The following is a 20,731-nucleotide window of genomic DNA, read 5'->3' on the forward strand; positions in this document are numbered from 1 at the left end:
GGATTCAGCACCCCTAACCTCTGCATTGTTCAAGAGTCAACTATACAAAGAAAAATAAAATTTGGAAGATGAAATGAAATCATTGCAATTCTTTTGGCAAGTTAAAGGACTATATTTTAATAAGTATCACATTGCACAGGTACTGTCAGCTGGAAAAGTTTTGCCTAGTAGTTCCCTTGATTGTGGAGTAAATTTGTGGTTTTTAGTAGATAACATGTAACATTTTTCTCTTCCTCTATAGGCATTTGGGATCACAGCTTTGTGAATTAGAAAAACTGATAGATAAAATGATGATTGCAGAGTTTTCTACTTATTCTCACAGTGACTTAAATAGACCACTGGAAGATGACTGTCAAGTTTTAGAAGAGGTATGTGTTTTGAACTGTGGAATGAAATTGATGTCATTGCTTAGTGTTAATTCCCTAATAGTTTAGAACTTGTTTTTCTCAGATTATAGTAAGCAAAATTATCTTAAATTTTAAGGTCTGTCAGACCTATGAAGTCCTTCACTATGTGACGTTAGCAAGTACCATAAGTGTTTATTATCCTGTGGGATAGTGAACCTAGAGAATAAAATAATTTTATAGCTTAATTAGAAATTAGTGTTAAAATGAGGTCCTTACAGCTTACAAACCAAGTTCAAAATATAAATATAGGATGGATTAATTTATATTCCATGTGCATGTGTGTATGCGCTGGAGTTTATCTTTTGTAAAAAGTGATTATTTGATATGGTAATTTATCCGTAATTCACATTCACTGAGGACCTATTACGAACATGTTTTATTACGTCATATCCAGGCTTCATTTATGCGGTAACTTCTCAGTGCTAATCATTGCCAAGCACTAGTAAAGAATTCAAAAAGCCCTGATAACAACCAAAGTAGTTAAAGAAATTTTGGTACATGTTAGAAGTTGGTTTCTGTCTGAGAGTCCTGGTTGTCATTCTAGTCTTCTAGACCAAACATAAATTAAAAAGCACAGGGCTGACATTGTATTTATTGGTCATCAGGATTTGAGAAGGATATTTTCTAACTATTTGTTGAAACTGGGCTAAAAAATACTCTTGTTTTGCCCCCAAACCAGCTTCACTTGATCCTCTGTGGTAGAGTAGGGTTTACCTGTTTTAGAACACTGACTCCAAAAATCTGATGACAAGATTGCTATGAGAGGGGTTTTTCAGGCTGCTAGAAAATATCATGTGTAGGGATAGAGATCTGAGAATCAAATAAAACTCTTAAAGCTGAATATTTCTACCTCTAAATAAGATTATTTCATATTTAAAATGTGATGTTATATACTCTTCTTTTATTTTAATAGGAAAAACTAGTATCTCTTGTATTTGGACTTTTAAAACAAAGAAAACTTAATTTTTTAGAAATCTATAGTGAAGAAATGATTATTACAGCAAAAAATATCATTAAACAGGTAATTGTACATTTTCATTTGATATATTTTGAGCTAGAATCTTTTGTGAAATTTATTTTTATGCTACCCTAGTAATAGTATATATAGTATAATAGTAATACTTGATCCATTAATTAAAAATAGAAAAATTAAAAGAAAGAAAAACATAGCTCTCCCAGCTAAAAGATTATCATTTTAAGAATATTTGTATGTGTAGATTGTTACTGATGTTTTTCATTGTTGTCATAACCTATATATGATTTTGAACCCATATTTCAGTTAGAATCATATCATAAGCGTTTTCTCATGATTATATAAACCTTCAGAAACATTTTAATAATTGTGTAAAATTCTGTCAACATTATTTTGGCTAACCCTACTTAACTTTCTGTATGTTGAATATTTAGTTGTTTTTAATGTGACACTGTAAATAACACTGTGACAGACATCTTCAGTATAAAGTTATTTGTTTCTTTTTCATGTTTAAGATTGCTTTCTTAGACTGATTCCCAGAGGTGGAATTATTGGTCAGAGAGTTGAAAGTATTTTTAAGTCATTTGATACGTAGTACTGAATTGCAGTCTAAAAAGATTTTACCAATTTATATTCAGTCCCACCAGCGGTAGACAAATGTTCCTTTCCATTTTACTCTGATCTTTGAGAAATTATAATTTTCACCCCTTTTCACCTCTCTCTAACAATGATTAAGACACTATTTTTAAATTGGTGTAGCCACTTTGAAAAATTGTTGACAATATCTACTAATGCTAAGTATACACATGTTGTGCCCCAGCATTTCTATTTCTAGGTATTCACCCAACAGAAATACATATGTAAGTTCACCAAAACACAGTAAAAGAATGTTCATGGTAGTACTATTTATAATAAAAAAATGGTAACATTTCAAATTCCGTCATCAGTAGAAAGTATAAACAGAATTGTGGTATATTTATACAATGGAATGCTATACATCAATGAGAATGATTAAATTACACAGAACAGCATAAGTGAATATTACAGACATACTGTAGAGCCAAAGAAGCCAGACACTAAAGAGTATACACTATATGATTCTATTTATGTAAAATTTAAACACAGGCAAAATTACTCTATAGTTTAGAAATCGGGATAATAGTGTCTTTTGGGAGGGGAGCAGGAGAGTAGCTCTGGGTACTGGCAGTATTCAATTTCATAAGCTGAGTTCTGATTACACAGAGGTATTCTAAAAATGTTAAACTGTAAACATAATTTGTACAATTTTCTGTATGTCTACTTTCAAACAAATTTTTTAAATTGCTGTGTTTTCATTCCTAGACTTCTCCTGAAGTCTAAGCATTTTTTTTTTTTTTTAACTTTAAACTGCTGGGTGTATTACAAGGAAATGTAACTTCCAATATGAATTTTCTTTTGGGATTTTAATATGGAGCTTACACCTTGTTCCTAAGTATTATAGTTCTGTTTTTCTGTTGATTTTGAACAGTTTTAAGTAGTAGGAAATTTTAATTATTACAGTTCAAACATAACTCTGAAATAATTATTCACTTGTGTAAAGGTAATACAGTTTTTAAAACACCTTGAAATATGTATAGGAGATATAAGAAAAGTCCGGCAAAATGGTTATTGTAGTCAGTGAGGGCCTTTTTAATGTACAAATGGAACATAGAGCACTCAGGATTTGAAAGACAATTAATCAAATTGTTTTTGTTTTTTCTTAAATTTTTCAGTGTGTGATTAATAAAGTTTCACAAATAGAAGAAATAGACACAGATGTTGTTGTGAAGTAAGTATAAATATGTAAGTTGGTTATCAGGGAAAACATGATACATGAAAATTGGCATAAGAATTTAGTTAAGGAATTATTTACTAAAGTGTGAGCAGGGTCTAGGAAAATCACAAGTGAGCTTGGTGAACCTTTAAGAGACAAAGGAAGATAGCAATTAGCAGAATTCAGGAAAGACAGGTAGTAGTTGAAAAAAAGCTATGGCTTTGAGTAGAGGGAAGCAGTCATTCTGAGGCACCCCTTCAGGGAGAGAGCTGAAGGAGTAAGTACATTTCCTCCTTACAGTCTTTGTAAGGGCTCCTCATTGGCCAAGCCCAGCAGGTTGGCCTCCCAGGGCAGAGAGCAGAATGGAGAGGTATAGAACATAAATATGGAGGGGGTGGGAATTGAAGATAATTCATACAGGCACATAGCAAGTATTAAGTTTGAATTATTTAGCTATATAATTAAAATATATCTTCTAATTGGTTTTGAGAATTTGAGTTTATGATTTTTGAATTGCCCAGGCCTGTGATTTTTTTTTGCCTTTGAAATTCCCATTCTTTTATTTTGAGGAAACTAGGGGTAAATATTTTATGACTGAATTTCTCATTCATGTAGATATCTAAACTTTATTAACTAGCCTAAGATATGAACAGTAATATGGACAACTATGAAGCTTCCCTGGGCCAAACCCACAGAGTGGAGATTATGGCATTTTAATTTCCATACTATTACCTGGGGAAAACTCAGTTCAGAATTGAGACAACTGTGATAACAGGGGAATTGCTAGTAGTCGGAAAAAATATGTCACTGGGACTCTGTTAGAAGCCTAATGGAGGTGGAGAGTCAGTTACTTCTTATTTTCTTCTCTAGGGATTTTTCTCAACATAGATAGAGAACTTCCTATATATCAACTGTAGGAGTATCTTTTGAATAAACTCTTAGCTGCAGCAGATTTATTAAAAATTTCAAGCAATAAGTCATTTTAATACTATAAAATATCTTTGTGAAATTCTATTTTGCATTAATTTTTTCACCTTGAAGTTAATGATTTATGTCAATTATCAAAATAATATTGACTGATATCTAGCACTTTTAAAAATATACCATGCATTGTTCTAAGTAATTTTTATTAACTTATTTAATATTTACAACACCCATATAAGGTGTGTTCCATTGTTTTCTTCATGTTAAGATGAGAAAATTGGAACGTGGAAGGGTTAAGTCACTTGCCAGAGTCACATAGCTATTAATTCCAGTAAGCTGCTGGAATTTTGAACTGAGATAGTGTGACTCCAGAGCCCATGCTCTTAGCTACCCTGTCATATTACCTCTCATATGGAAAAGTACTTTTTAGGTTGTAGTTAGGAAAGTAGATTATTATTAAATTTGTTGGGAGAGCTGTTATGTTTCTATTTTTATTCCAGAATATATCTTTACCTTTAACTAAAATTGGTTTGTCTATGGTTTATTCATTCAATGGTCACAAACATGTTCACATGAAATTAATATGTGATAAGGTTCATATGTCAGTATATTTAACTAGAGTAGTTGTAAAGATATTTAAACAAGTCATGGTGGTTTGATAATTGACCTCTTCAACTCAAGATTCCATCATTTTAGTTAGGTATCTAGATAAATGCATTTTATTCTTCAGTCATTAGATAGTATTTAGTATTGTTTCCTCCAGTTTGTAGTTGTTACCATAATGGCCCAGAGACAATGATTATTTTTGTTTGAATTATTTTTTTTCTAGGCTTGCAGATCAGATGAGAATGTTGAATTTTCCCCAGTGGTTTGATCTGCTAAAGGATATTTTCTCTAAGTTTACAATTTTCCTACAGAGAGTTAAGGTATGTATCAGTTTGTCCAGAATATCCCTAAAATTAAGTCAGCTTCCTAGATATATAACATATATGTATATAATACACACACAAACACATATATATATATATAATCAAACAAGAATAAAACACAATTACTTTGTTTTTGTAGTTTTTCTAAAGAGATTTTGTTTTAAGTAAGAATTTAAGTGCCTCAGAGTATTTTGGCGATTTTTATAATTTTGGATGATTTGTTTTATATTTAAAAGAAATATTGTATGGCTCAGTGTGGTGGCTCACACTTACAACCCCGGCACTTTGGGAGGGTGAGGTGAGAGGATCACTTGAGCCCAGTTCAAGATTAGTTCAAAATAAAAAAAAATTAGCTGGGTGTGTTGGTGTGTGCCCATAGTCCTAGCTACTGGGGAGGCTGAGGTGGGAGGATCATTTGAGCTCCAGAGTTGGAGGTTGCAGTGAGCTGTGATTGTGCCATTGCACTTGAGCAGGAGCAACAGAGCAAGACCCTGTCTGTAAAAAAAAAAAAAAAAAAAAGAAAGAAAGAAAGAAATATTGTAATGCTTACTGGGCATTGTATATTATAAAATAATATTTCCTCTAGTGATTTTGTGATGTTTGAATCCTTCCAGATTATCTGGTGGTACAATATTGTGAAACACTCAAAAATCCATCCCAAACCACTAATTTTTCTATAACTTCCATGTTGATATAATGCTGTTTTTTAATATATTGTTCATATTCAAATTTTCCCACTAATGTCCTTTACTGCAGATTTTTATTTAATTTTTTGGGCAGAGGTTCAATTGAAGATCATGTATTGCATTTAATTATTCTGTCGCTTTAGTCAAACTACTTAATTTGAAGCCACTTAATATAAGGAAAAGAACATCTGTCACTTAATATTTTTCAGATGTCACAGACTCTAAAACATATTTGGTTGGAATCACCAACATGTTATAGCTACATTTTAAAAAGAAGACAGTCATTAGGTATTACTGAGTGTAACAGTTTAAAGGGGCCATTTGTGAAATTTGATATTGTTTGAATTATCAAGTGTCAGCATTGTGCTTTATGTGCTAATTAACATCCCCAGCATCTCCTGAGTACCATGGTAAATAATCTGGGGGACTTTGTACTTGTCTATGACATGGCTTTTCTTTATTGACATTGGAGCAATGCTAAGTCACATGCGTAAGCTCACCAGTCAGGTTTGGACAAGTTTTATAGAATGTGATTCACTGTGCTTAATTTAGACTCCTTCTAAAATGTTGATCCCACCCATTGATAGTGATAGATACAAACCTGTATCTATGGATTGTTAATAACTAGGCCACATTTTCACTTTTTCTTATATTCTGACCATGACCTCAACATCACATACTTCTATTATTGCACATCTGGATATATAGAACTCCTGCATGCATAGTGCAGAGTTGCCCAACTTTTTGCCAGTAATTTTTAAAGGACAGTAAGTCCTCACTTAACATAGTGGATAGGTTCTTGGAAACTGTGACTTTAAGTGAAATGATGTATAACAAAACCAGTTTTTTTTTTTCTCATCAACACTGTAACAAGTTTATTCTATCTGCTGTACATTGTTTCGCTTAAAGTCACAGTTTCCAAGAACCTATCGACGTTAAGTGAGGACTTATTCCACTTTTAGGCTCTATGTCAGTTAAACTAAGTAGAATTATTATTTCATGAATGTACAATATGGAAACAGTGATTTGTCATAGTTGTAATTTCTGATTTTCACATTTGGGCTACTTAAAATAATACTTAGAGTATCTTTGAAGATGGCATATAACCTTTAAATATGGTACTTTTTTAAAAAAAAATTTGTTATTTTATAAAGGTATGATTTCACTGAAAAATAGTGTTAATTACAACCTGTCTTTTTTTTTTTTTTTTTTTTTTTTGAGACAGAGTCTCACTCTGTTGCCTGGGGCTAGAGTGCCGTGGCATCAGCCCAACTCACAGCAACCTCAAACTCCAGGGTTCAAGCAATCCTTCTGCCTCAGCCTCCTGAGTAGCTGGGACTACAGGCATGTGCCACCATGCCTGGCTAATTTTTTCTATATATATTTTTAGCTGTCCAAATCATTTCTTTCTATTTTTTAGTTGAGACGGGGTCTCGCTCTTGTTCAAGCTGGTCTCAAACTCCTGACCTCCAGTGATCCTCCCACCTCGGCCTCCCAGAGTGCTAGGATTATAGGCATGAGCTACCGCGCCTGGCCACTGTCATTTTTAGTGAAGAATTTTTAAATAACTAAATATTGGAAAGGACCCTGATGTCTAACAATAGAGAAATGGTAAAATAAATTATGTCTGATACATTTTTTACCATGGAACATCATATATAGCCAAGAATTTTTAATGGTAGAAGAAAATGCATACATTATAATATTAAATGAAAAGGCAAGATATAGGCAGACCTACTTATATAGTGTGATCTCAGCTATGTCAAAAAATTTTTTTAAATCTGTTTATCTTCCTAGAACAAAGATACACCTTGGCTTTTTAATGGGTATCTTTAGGTGGTCAGATTATGTGTCATTTAAGATTTTTATTCTTTGCTGTTTTCCTTAAATTTTCTACTAAGAGAGGTACTATTTTAATAATCAGAAAAAGTTGTTTTTACTACATTATAGGTATAAACTATTTGAATTTCTTATTTAATTTACCAGGGTTAATAATTTACTTTCCTATATATTCTTGCATTTGTTTCTCAAAAACAAAGGATATTCCTTATTTCAGTTTAGTATTAAAAGTAAATTTTACTTTTTAAAAGAAATTAAAGCACAAAATTTCAGCCAGAACATTTTTATAATACTTTCTACTTTAAGCAGATAAATAATAAAAAGATTGAGGTTTGAAAATTTCATATTTGAATGATTATTGACTTAAGGATCTATATTTCTGTTAACTGTATTTTTTTAGTATGTATTTTCTGAATTTTTTTGTTGTGGTAAAATAAACATAACAAAATTTATCATTTTAACTTCTTTTTTTTTCTTTTTCTGAGACAGAGTCTTGCTCTGTCTCCTGGGCTAGAGTGCAGTAGCGTCATCATAGCTCCCTGCAACCTCAAACTCCTGGGATTGAGCGATCTTCCTGCCTCAGCTTCCTGAGTAGCTGGGACTACAGGCACACGCCACCATGCCTGGCTAATTTTTCTATTCTTAGTAGAGACAGGGTCTTACTCTTGTTCAGGCTAGTCTCCAACTCCTGAGCTCAAGTGATCCTCCCACCTCAGCCTCCCAGAGTGCTAAGGATTACAGGTGTGAGCCACTGTGCCCAGCCCATTTTAACTATATTTAAGTGTACTGTTCAGTGACATTAAATTCAACTGCACTGTTATGCTACCATCACTATTATTCACGCACAGAATTCTTTCCATTTTGCTACACTGAAACTCTGTACCTGTTAAAAAAAATAACTCTTCATTCCCTCCTTCCTCTGGCCCCTAACAGTGACCATTCTACTTCTCTGAGTTTGACTATTTTGGGTACCTCATATAAGTAGAATCACATAATTCTTTTTGTCGTTTTGTGACTGGCTTATTTCACTTAGCCTAATGTCCTCAAGGTGTCATCTACATTGTAGTATGTGTTAGAATTTATTTCCTTTTTAAGGCTGAATAATATTCTATCATATGTGTATATATTACATTTTGTTTATACATTCATCTGTCAATGGACACTTGGGTTGCTTCCACCTTTTGGCTATTATGAATAATATGGCCATGAACATGGGTATACAGATATCTCTTTGAGTCCCTGCTTTCAGTCTTTTGGTTATATACCTAGAAGTGGAATTGCTGGATCATATGGTAATTCTGTTTCTAATTTTTTGAAAAATCCTCATGCTGTTTTTCATAGCAGCTACCCCGTTTTATATTGCAACTAACAGTGCACAAGGGTTCCAGTTTTTCCACGTACTTTCTAATACTTGTTATTTTCTGGGTTTTTTTTTTTTTTTTTTTTTTGAGAGTAGCCATCCTACTGGGTGTGAAGTGGTATTCCACTGTGGTTTTAATTTGCATTTCTCTAATGATTAGTGATATTGAGCATTTTTTTATGTGCTTATTGGCCATTCTTCTGTATTTGAAGAAATGTCTTCTTTGCCTATTATTTAATAGGCTTGTTTGTTTTTTTTGTTGAGTTGTAGGAATTCTTTATATATTCTGGTATTAACCCCTTAACAGATACATGATTTGCAAATATTTCCTCCCATTCCATGGATTGCCTTTTCCTATATTGTATCTTTTCCTGGACAGAAGTGTTTTTATTTTGATGTAGTCCAGTTTATCTATTTTTTTATTGCCTGTGCTTTTAGTTTCATATCCAAGAAATCAATGCCACAACCAATATCAAGAAGCTTTCCCTGTGTATTTTCTTCTAAGAATTTTATAATTTTAGCCCTTATGTTAGGCCTTTTATCTATTTGTTAGTTTTTATATGTGGTATAAGATAAGGGTCCACCTTCATTCTTTGGCATGTGGATATCCAGTTTTCCCAGCACCATTTATTGAAAAGACTGCCCTTTCTCCATTGAATGGTCTTGGCCCCTTTGTTGGAAAACATTTTACCACCTATGCGAAGGTCCATTTCTCGGCTTTCTGTTCTATTTCATTGCTATATATATATTTGTCTTTATGTCAGCACCACACTATTATAATCACCATAGTCTTATAGTAAGTTTTGAGATCAGGAAGTATGAGACCTCCCTAATTTGTTCTTTACTGTTAATCATATTTTCAAGTTTTACTAAAATTCTTATTTGTCGTATATACCCCACAGATTAGGGTGATTTTTATAGCTGAAAAAGAAAACAGTTCTTAAATGGAGCTTACATTCTTTTCAAGGAATTTTTAGTTCTTTTTTTTTTTGAGTCAGGGTCTCTGTCGCCCAGGCTAGAGTACAGTGGTGTCATCATAGCTCACTGCAACCTCAAACTCCTGGGCTCAAGCAATTCTCTTGCCTCTGCCTCCTGAGTAGCTGAGACTACAGATGTGTGCCACCAGGCCTGGCTGATTTTTCAATTTTTGTAGAGATGGGTCTTGCTCTTGCTCAGGCTGGTCTCGAACTCCTGGCCTCAAGCAATCCTGCCTTTCCCTCCCAAAGTGCTAAGATTACAGGTGTGAACCACCATGCCTGGCTAGATTTGCGTTTTGTTGTGTGGACAAATAATCCTAGGCTGTTGTTTTAGAGACTTATCAATATGATTATCAGCATATTTTCATTCACCCTATTCTCATGATTGGAAAGTTAAATTTGGTTTAGCTGTCCTAGGTTTTTTTTGAAACATGGACTTTTCTACAGACTATGTAATAGATAGTTCAGAAATTAAATCATATATCTACGTCAAACCTATTATATATTATTAATTCTTTTTTGGAGACCGATCTTCTGGCATCTTTTAGCAAGAAGGCTGATCTTTTGGCATCCTTTAGCAAGAATGGCTCTGGAATTGGAAAAAATAATCAGCATATCTCTAAAACTGTAGATATGATGAAAACAGAGAAGAATCTCTAAGAGAACACTTGATATACTGTGTATGAAAAATTTATTATTGTATCAGCTAGGATATTGCTATTAAAAGAGATAAAATATTCACATCAAATTAGTTTAAATGATAAAAGGAACTAAAAAAGTCCAAGACTATATGGGCTTTATCCATAATTTTGTTTTGGTTCTCCAGCTTAGTTTCTCTGTTTTAAATTTAGTTCTGCCTTCCTTTTTGTTGACTTCATCAGTTCCAGGTCTCCTACATTTGCCACAATTCTATACCACCTAGATTTTTCTTCCTATTTTTTACCCAGAGTTTTTCTTCTTCAGTCATCAAATGAAATTCTTTTATTGATTGAACCAACTTAGAATTTTTCATCTAGAGTTTTTCTTCTTTAGTCATCAAATGAAAGTTCTTAGCTTTAATTGATTGAACCACTTTAGGTCACATGCCCAGTCACTGTGGCCAGGAAAATGCCATGCACTGGTTGGTACAAGTCTGGATATTCTTTTCAACTCTGAACTCATCACGAGGCAAGGAAGTTGGAAGCACACCTAATGGGCTATTAAGTACTGACACTTGAAGCTGAAAGATGGCCTCAGTTCCACCTAAATCACATGGTTGCTATACCATGGGGGAGGTGGTGTAGAATAGATGTTGCGGAGGAAAGACTATATCCGTCATGCTCTTTTTATTTAAAAAAAAGTTAAGAAAGAAAAGCAAGAAAAAAGAGATAAGGAAGAAGAAAAGCAAAACAAGATGGGGGAAGTAAGCGCATCAAAGATTGGACAGTAGTAAGGATTAAAAGCAGCAGTAGTAGAGTCTAGCAGGCAGAAAATTTGTGACAATACAGAAGAAGTTAGTGATCAATGAAGAAAATAAAAAAATTCACTATCCATAGACACTTTGCTGCTAAAGTTTTTGAAGGTTGTATCTGCTGTGTACTATATCCGCTATTGTCTCACTTAGAGTGCTTTCAGTTCCAAATAACAAGAAACATAGCTCAGAGTGTCTCAAACAATTGAGGGGGGTATATTAGCTCAGATAACTGAAAAATATCCAGAGGTAGGTCAGTCTTTAGGTGCCTGATATAGAGGTTGATGATGTCATCAAGCCTTGGCTTTGTTTCTTTGCAGTTCTGTCTTCTAAGTACCTTCTTTAGCTTTAAGCTCAGGTAATGGTGGTTCCATGTGCTGACTGGACTAGCCTCGACCCTTATCCTGATTTTGTACACTTGAAGTTGGAGTCTGCTTTTCTAGAACCATATAGATTCGAAAAATGAAAGCAATGTTTTGAGAAAGGGAGAACAAGTTATGAAAATGAAACCATGAATGTTAAAATAGGCAAGTAGCCCTTTATTTCTTAATAGTCCATAAAGATATTAATTTATGTAAGTTTACTCTTCATTCATCTAGTTTTCAATATTTATTGAGAACCTCCTATTTGCCAGGCACTATTTTAGGCTTTAGGATTACAATATCTCATTGAGCTAACATTGTAGTGGAAGGAAACCTAGAATAAACAAATTTTTAAAAGATAATTTTAGATAATGATAGTTATTTTTGTTTTCTTACACTGGCTAATGGGATAGAGTTGTTGGGAGGACAGTTAGGGAAAGCATTTTTGAGGAAGTGACTATTTGTGCCAGAACCTGAGCAATGAGAAGGAGATGTGTACAAAGATCAAGGTAAAGAGCATACTGGGCAGAGGGAACAGCACAGGCACTGAGGTGGGAACAATCTTAGAATAACAGAAGAATAGAAAGAGAACCAGAATGTTTGGATAAGTGAGAGAAGGTATGAGATGAGGAGAAAGATGGGCAGGGCTAGGCATAGTAAGCAATACAAATTATTTTTCTTTTAGACAGGCATATCATCTAATAGGATTCTCTGACAGGCAAGTTATTTTTAGTGTAAACTGTTTAAGAGGTTAGAGAAATATGCAATATATTTTAGACTTGCATTTAAAAATTAGTTAAAATACAGGAACTCTATTTCTAAGCTTTAGCCCTTTTACTGTATAACAAGAAATTGGTAGAAATTCTGATATATATGATTTTGACTTATGTATGATCATAGATGTTCAAAATTACATGCACGGAATTCACTTTTGGTAACTTTACGTGCAAGGTATTTTAAATCCTTTAAAAGTGTATCCTGTTTTCTTGTAGGCAACGTTAAATATCATTCACAGTGTTGTTCTCTCAGTTCTTGACAAAAACCAAAGGACTAGAGAATTGGAGGAGATTTCACAACAGAAGAATGCTACAAAAGATAATTCATTGGACACAGAGGTGGCTTATTTAATCCATGAAGGCATGTTTATAAGTGATGCATTCAGTGAGGGTGAATTGACAGCTATGACAGTCGACACTGCCTCTCAAAGAAATGCATCTCCAAATAGTGAGCCCTGCAGCAGTGATTCAGTATCAGAGCCAGAATGTACTACTGATTCTTCATCCAGTAAAGAGCAGACATCATCATCTGCTACTCCAGGAGGAGTGGATATTATGTGAGTATAGTGACTACTGCCAAATTGACAAGATTTTGAGTCATCTTATTAATGGTTTCAGTAAGATTGATTATTCAATTTATTATTTTGACAAAAATATATTAGAATTCAACAAAAATATATTAATTTTATGAAACATCTTTTTTCAAAAATGTGTGAAAGATAAGGAGGTAAGCATTGGAAGTAATTGATAATTACAGAATTTTAAGGCTGGATAGGAACGTTAAAGACTATTTAATTAAATGCCCTCATTTCAGTGATAAGGTAACTGATGCCCAGAGAGCTTGGATGACTTAAAGTCATTAGCGACAGAACTTGTATTGGAACCCAGGTTGCTTATTGCTTTGGTCATTTTTCTTTGTTCTACTATGTCACCTTTGTATTTTATATATGGTGAAGATATGTTTGATTTATAACCTTTGGTTTTTCAAAGATACGAATTTCCAAGTGGATCACACTATCTTTTTAAGCATTATTTTTTAAAACTTCTTATTTTGAAATAATTTCAAATTTACAGAAAAGTTGCTAGGATAGAACAAAAAACTGTCATATCTGCTTCATCCAGTTTCCCAGTTGTTAACAGTTTACCACATTGCCCTCTATTTTCCTTCCTCCCTTTTTCTCTCCTTTTCTTTCTTTCTTTGTCTCTTATGTTAACATTTTTTCTGAATCATTTGACAGTAGTTTGCAGACATGATGCCCCATTATCCCCGGGTACTTCAGCATATATTTCCTAAGTGCAAGAACACTCTCCCATGTAACAATAGTATACCAATGAAATACAAGAAAACATTGATACATTATTACCATCTAATCCACAGATCCCACTCAGAGTTCACCAATTGTCTCAATAATCTCTGGTATCAAAAAAATAAAACAAGAAATCCAAACAATAATAAAAATAAAACAAAACCAATAAACTCTTTCTGGTCCAAGAATATAGTTTGGATTTAGTTATTGTTAAGAATAAGTTAAGAGTAACAATAACTCAGTACTTTTGTTCATCTTTACATTAATCACCTTATGGTCTAGGAGCTTATAAAGGTCACAGTTACAACATCAAGTCAGCTTTAATATGTCCCTTCTCAACAAACAAACAAAGAAAACCTGAGCTACATAGTTACACAAATATTTTTTCTGTATCAGGCTAATATTTTCACATTTACTATTTAGGGTGCTATCTAAAATCTAAAACTGCTTTAAAAAGATGTAAAAACTCTATAGCTGAAGGCTGGGTGCAATGACTCATGCCTTTTCTAGGCCAAGGGGAGAAGATTGCCTGAGGCCAGGAGTTTGAGACCAGCCTGAGCAATATAGCCAGACCCTGTCTCTATGAAAAATAGAAAAACCGGCTGGGCGCGGTGGCTCACGCCCATAATCCTAACACTCTGGGAGGCTGAGGCGGGTGGATTGCTCGAGGTCAGGAGTTCAAGACCAGCCTGAGCAAGAGCGAGACCTCGTCTCTACTAAATATAGAAAGAAATTATCTGGCTAACTAAAATATATATAGAAAAAATTAGCCAGGCATGGTGGCGCATGCCTGTAGTCCCAGCTACTCGGGAGGCTGAGGCAGCAGGATTGCTTAAGCCCAGGAGTTTGAGGTTGCTGTGAGATAGGCTGATGCCACAGCACTCGCTCTAGCCCAGGCAACAAGCGAGACTCTGTCTCAAAAAAAACAAAAAAGAAAAACCATCTGGATGTGGTGGTGGCACATGCCTGTAGTCCCAGCTACTCGGAAGGCTGAGGCAGGAGGATCACTTGAGCCCACGCGTTGGAGGCTACAGTGAGCTATGGATGACGCCACTGCACTTTAGCCAAGGCGGCAGATTAAGACTGTCTCAAAAAAAAAAAAACCAAACAAACAACTCATAGTTTAAACAATATAGAATTTTATGTCTCTCATGGTCACATTTCAGAGGTCAGAGATCCTCAGCTGAGAAGACAGCGCTACCATTTGAAGTGTGTAGCTTCCATCTGTGTCAAGGTGACTGCTCCAGCTTTTATCATTTCACCTGTATTCCTAGCAGCAGGAAGGAGAGAATGAAGGAATAGTACCCTCCTTACATGTTTTGCTTTTATAACTTTTTAATTAGAGTATCATGCACATATAGGAAAAGTACCAATTATAAGTGTTCGGCTCAATTATCCCAAAACACATTAGTATAGAATTAGGACAGTTACCAGCTCTCCAGACCACCACACACCACCCTCCCTGCCACTATGCTACTACGCTACCCCTTCTGATAGGAAATCATGAAAACTGTTGGTTTTTCCAGTTTTTAAACTTTATGTAAATGGATTCATACATTTGCTCTTTTATCTCTGATTTCTTTCATTCTACTTTATTATATTTGTGATATTTGTCCAACTTGCTGCATGTAGCAGTAGTTTTATTTTTGTGTACAAATACTCTATTTTATGACTACACTACAATGATTTGTTCTGCTGTTGATAAATTTTGGTTATTTCCATTTTGGATTGTCATGAACATTCTTGTAGATATCTTTGGTGCACATGTTACAAGCGTTTTCTGTTGCATATGTACTTGGGAATAAATAAGGTTAAGTGAATGTTCAATTTAGCTAATGCCAAACAATTTCTCAAAGTGGTTGTACTCATTTACACTCCAGTCAGAAGTGTGGAAGAGTTCATATCACTCCACATCTTCCTTCACTCTTAGTGTTGTCAGTCTTTTACAGATTAGCCATTCTGGTGGGCATGTTTTAGGTGTAGTAGTTTTAATTTTTATTTCCCTGATGATTGGTAGGAGAGTACCTTTTCATATATTCATTGGTTGTTTGAATATCCTCTTCTGTGAAGTGCCTATTCAAGGCCTTCACCAACTTTTCTATTGGTTTGTCTTATTTCTTATTGATTTATGAGAATTCTTTCTTTACACAATCTCAGTGTAAGCGCTTTGTTAGTTATCCATGTTGCAGATATCTTCTCCTACTTTGTGGATTGCCTTTTCACTCCCTTATTGGGGTCTTTAATGAACAGATGTTCTTAATTTTAATATAATCCTATGATTCATTATTTTCTTTTACAGTTTATGCTTTTTTGGTATCCTATTTGAGAAATCTTTCCCTACCTTAAGGCCTTAAAGATATTCTCTTATGTTATCTTCTAGAAGTTCTGTTACTGTCCCTTTCACATTTAGATTTATAGTCCATCTGGAATTGATTTTTATGTACAGTATAAGAGTAAGTATTTTTGCCCCATGTGGCTATGTTTTTGACCTTGCACCATTTATTGAAAAAATTATCTTGCTCACTGCTCTATACTGCCACTCTTGCCATAAATGAAATATTCAGATATATGTGTGTCTGTTTCTGGACTTTCTTTTTTTTTTTTTTTTTTCATTTTTCTGTCTTTACATCATTATCGTTAAGTAAAATTATCTTAGTTACTGTAGATTTTAATAAATATTAATATCTAGAAGAGTAATTTCTTCTACTTTTTCTTCTTCAAGATTGACTATCCTTGGTCTTTTGCAAATCCATATACATTTTAGATTTGTTGGTCCTCTGTTGCCTTTACATAAATTTGTTTATATTTTATTCTTTCTTTTTAAAAAAGAGCACAATTCAGAGTTTGCACTTACTACTTTCACTCACATTCTAGTGACCAGCATACTATTACATGACTATATCTAAGTATAATGAAGGCTTGAGAAATAGTCTTTCACTTGTTGGCTTATTTGCCCAGCTAAAGCTACTGTTGTGGCATGAGACAGAACAGATATTGAAAGATAGCTAGCAGTCTGCCATACCATTTGAGATTCTTTTAAAGTAGATGCAATCTAATAGTTTATGTCTTTCCCCTCTTACCTCCATTGTGGCTCACCTTATACATTGAACCTTCTCTGGCTTTCCCCCAATCACACACTCTCATAGCATGAAACATGGGTTCTATAGATGGTTCTATGTTCAGTGGGCACATAAATATCTGGGAACTACCCAGCTCAAAGGGGCAATGAATTAATTTAATATATTTATGTGTAACCCTTACTAGTTTTTTCATACAAGGGCTCTATTCCTGTATTAAGTGTTTTTGCAGTATATAATTGAATCATGGATATATTATAGAACATGCACAAGTGATATATGACTTTTTAACTCTGTTAATGGTAGACTCTCTCTATTTTCTTTTGTCAAAATATTATTTTTCAAAGTAATCTATAATTCTGTAAGTTTATTGCAATGTAAATATGGATACAAAAGAGTAAATACTTTTCTGGGCATGAAATAGGAAAGGGAAAATAATGGAAAAGATTAGAAAGAGTTGTGGCATTTAAAAAAAATTTCATTGTTAATTGTGGTTAAAAAATACAACATAAAATTTACCATCTTAACCATTTCTAAGTGTACAGTTCAGTAGTGTTAAGTATATTCACATTGTTGTGCACCCAATCTCCAGAACTTTTTCAACTTGCAAAACTGAAACTCTGTATCTATTAAGCAACAATTCTGCATTTCTGCCTACCCCCAGCCACTGGCAATTACCATTCTACTTTCTGTCTCTGTGAGTTTGACTGTTCTAGGAATCTCATGTAAATGGAATCATACAATATTTGTCCTTTTGTGACTGGCTTATTTCATGTAGCATAATGTCCTAAAGGTTCACTCATATTGTAGCATGTATCAGAGATTCCTTCCTTTTTAAGGCTGAATGATATTCCATTATATGTATATATTATATTTTGTTTATTCATCCATCAGTGGATATTTGGGTTGCTTCTACCTCTTGGCTCTTTCAAATAATATTGTCATGAACTTGGGGGTACAAAAATATCTTAGAGATATTACTTTCAGTTAGTTTGGATATATAACCCAGAAGTGGATTGCTGGATTATATTTGAGTTTTTCTTTTTTCCCATTGCCAGGAAAGTTAGAGATCTAATTAAATTTTTTTTTTTTTTATTTAATTTTACAGAATCAAAGAGTCTAACAGTATATCTTGTTAGATACAGTATGTCCTCATAATGTATACATTCTAATTAAATTTTAAAAATAAAAAATCTTTTTAAAAACAAATTGTGACTAACTAAATGATTTAAAAAAATAAGTTTCCAGCTTTTTAAATTAAGTCACCCTACTTTTTAAAGACATGAGTTGTTTTTATTTGCTATTTTCTATTAGGTTATTAAGTATGAAATGTCTGATTTCCTTAAGTACTAAGTTTGACAGTTGATATCTCTGACATTTCACTTTGACACATCTTGTTTTATTTTTATTATGAAGGTACATCCCCAGTCTTTCAAATACACATTTTAGATTGTGATTATCTTTCAAAAATTTTTTGGACCACTTTTTGTGAAACCATGGATAAGTCAAATATTCATGTTATTTTTGAATATGAGTTCCATGGTGGAATCAATGCAGCGCAGACAGCTCAAAATATCAACAAAGTATTTAGGAATGATGTGGCTAACGAACACATAGTATGTTGATGGTTTGAGGAGTTCTGTTCTGGTGATTTGAAAATGAAAGAAGTGGGTGACATGAGACCAAAGTGGATAATGATGAGCTGAAAGCTGTCGTGGAAGCGAATCCATCTCAACCTACATATGAATTAGCAGCAAGTTTTGATGTTACTAGTCCAACAATATTGGAACATTTAAAACAAATCGGCAAGGTAAAGAAGCTGGATAGATGGGTTCCACATGATTTAAGCAAGCATCAGAACAGAAATAATCTCAAAGCTTGCCTTTCTTTGCTTTCACAACATAAAGGTGAACCATTTCTACACCATATTGTTACGTGTGATGAGAAATGGATTCTTTTTGACAATCACAAGCGTTCGTCACAATGGTTAGATAAAGATAAAGTGTTGAAACACTTTCCAAAACCAAATATTCATCAAAAAAAGCTAATGGTGTCCAGTGGTCCAGCGCTGGCATTATGCACTACAGCTTCATGAACTCTGGTCGATCAATTACAGCAGGTATCTACTACAACCAGTTGGACCAACTGTTGAGGATGCTTGCAATTAAGCAGCTGAGATTGGTCACTAGAGACAGGGCAGTCCTCTTGCAAGACAATGCTAGACCATATGTGGCACAAAGCTGCTCAAACTACAGCAGCTGGACTTGGAAACTCTCTGTCATGTACTATATTCACCATACCCTGCACCAACTGACTACCGCTTCTTCCAGGCTTTGGACCACTTCTTGCAAGGAAAAATACTCAGTTTTCATCAAGCTATGGAAAATGACTTTCGTGATTTCATCACCGCTTGTTCTCCATGTTTCTTTGCTGCTGTCAAAAGCAAGCTACCGTTAAGATGGCAAAATTGTGTAGATAGTTTAGGTGCATACTTTGTTTAATTGTACTGCTTCTTGTTTGGGATATAATAAACTACACTTTTGATTTGAAATCAGACATTTCATATTTAATGACCTAATATTTATATTTTTGTGAATTGGTAGCATATTGCCACGAGTTGCAAATTTCTTAATCATTCTGTTACATGGAGGCAAATTTTAGTAATCCTTCCGAGAATAGAATTTTACTTCAGTAGTAACTTTGAACTTTAAAATTTAAGCAGAATTTTTTTCAGGAGCTAGTATTGAAATATCAGTGGACTATTTATATAGAAATAAATGTTGGAGCAGAGGAAGCCAATTAAAGATAGACTAATTCTTGGTTCTAGTCCCACTCTCTTAACCTTATGACCTTGGGTAGGTCACTTAAACTTTCTAAGATTCAATGTTCTCCTTTGTAAGTAGATATTTATCTACCTGCCTCAGAGTGTGAGAGTAGAAGAAGGTAATGTTTCTGAGAGTACTTTAAGAATATTAATTCCTCTATTATTTTAAAACGTTAGTAAATAAATTTAGAGATATTATAATTTTGAAGGATAGTGGGTAATAATATTGTTTACTACCTTAACCCACAGTAATGGTTTGCCTCAAATTAGTATATATCAGAGCCTCTTTGTAATAGCTTTGAAAATTATTTTAATTCAGCCGAAAGGGTGAAAAATGATGTTAAGGCACTAAAGTTGACTGTTGGTAACACTAAACTGAACCATTGGCATGGAATTAATGGTCTTTGTATTTTTTTCCTCAAATGTGAATTTTACAAGTTTTTCATCCTTTTCATTAATATGTCAACTATGGAAAATACTGTGTTTACAACTCTCCCTAAGTCTCATTTTTTCATTTTCAGGGTCAGTGAAGATATGAAATTAACTGACTTAGAGCTAGGAAAGCTGGCAAATAATATCCAGGAGTTATTATATAGTGCCTCAGATATATGCCATGATCGAGCCGTCAAATTTCTCATGTCAAGAGCAAAGGTAGTTATTTTCATAAAACTTTAGAATATTTATATTTTATATATAGTCTAGTTATTTTGAAGATCTGGAATTAGGTCTTTGCTTGTACCTTTATGTTCCCCATAATGCATATTATATTTTTAACACTTAATAACAGTTAATCGTATTATTGGTATTGTCTATTAAACGTTGAAATGTAAAATAAATAGTAAATAAAAGAAATAGGAAAAATTATTAAAGCATTCTTATCAAATAAATGAGTGAAGGACTGATTTTGAAATATGTTAATTGAAATTAATATTCTGTTTTATATATTTATACATGTGTATATATACATATATAGTCAAACAAATTTGTAATAAAATTAAACTCCAACATTGTGAAAATTTTATACTATAATCTGAATTTATTTGAGCTA

At 33.6% G+C, this 20,731-nt stretch overlaps 1 protein-coding gene across 4 annotated transcripts in view; it reads left to right on the top strand.

Annotated features, from left to right (window-relative positions):
• The window catches only part of VPS54 (VPS54 subunit of GARP complex), a 102,062-nt gene that overhangs the window by 55,626 nt on the left and 25,705 nt on the right, over positions 1-20,731 (top strand). For all 4 annotated transcript variants that reach the window (XM_069494556.1, XM_069494558.1, XM_069494555.1 and 1 more), the window contains 6 exons: positions 242-368; positions 1,321-1,428; positions 3,132-3,187; positions 4,926-5,022; positions 12,692-13,032; positions 20,205-20,334. In XM_069494556.1, the coding sequence (XP_069350657.1) occupies positions 242-368; positions 1,321-1,428; positions 3,132-3,187; positions 4,926-5,022; positions 12,692-13,032; positions 20,205-20,334 (859 nt within the window). The remainder of the gene's footprint in view (positions 1-241; positions 369-1,320; positions 1,429-3,131; positions 3,188-4,925; positions 5,023-12,691; positions 13,033-20,204; positions 20,335-20,731) is intronic.

Source organism: Eulemur rufifrons, chromosome 19 (assembly GCF_041146395.1).
Source record: "Eulemur rufifrons isolate Redbay chromosome 19, OSU_ERuf_1, whole genome shotgun sequence".
In the NCBI taxonomy this organism is placed as follows: domain Eukaryota; kingdom Metazoa; phylum Chordata; class Mammalia; order Primates; family Lemuridae; genus Eulemur; species Eulemur rufifrons.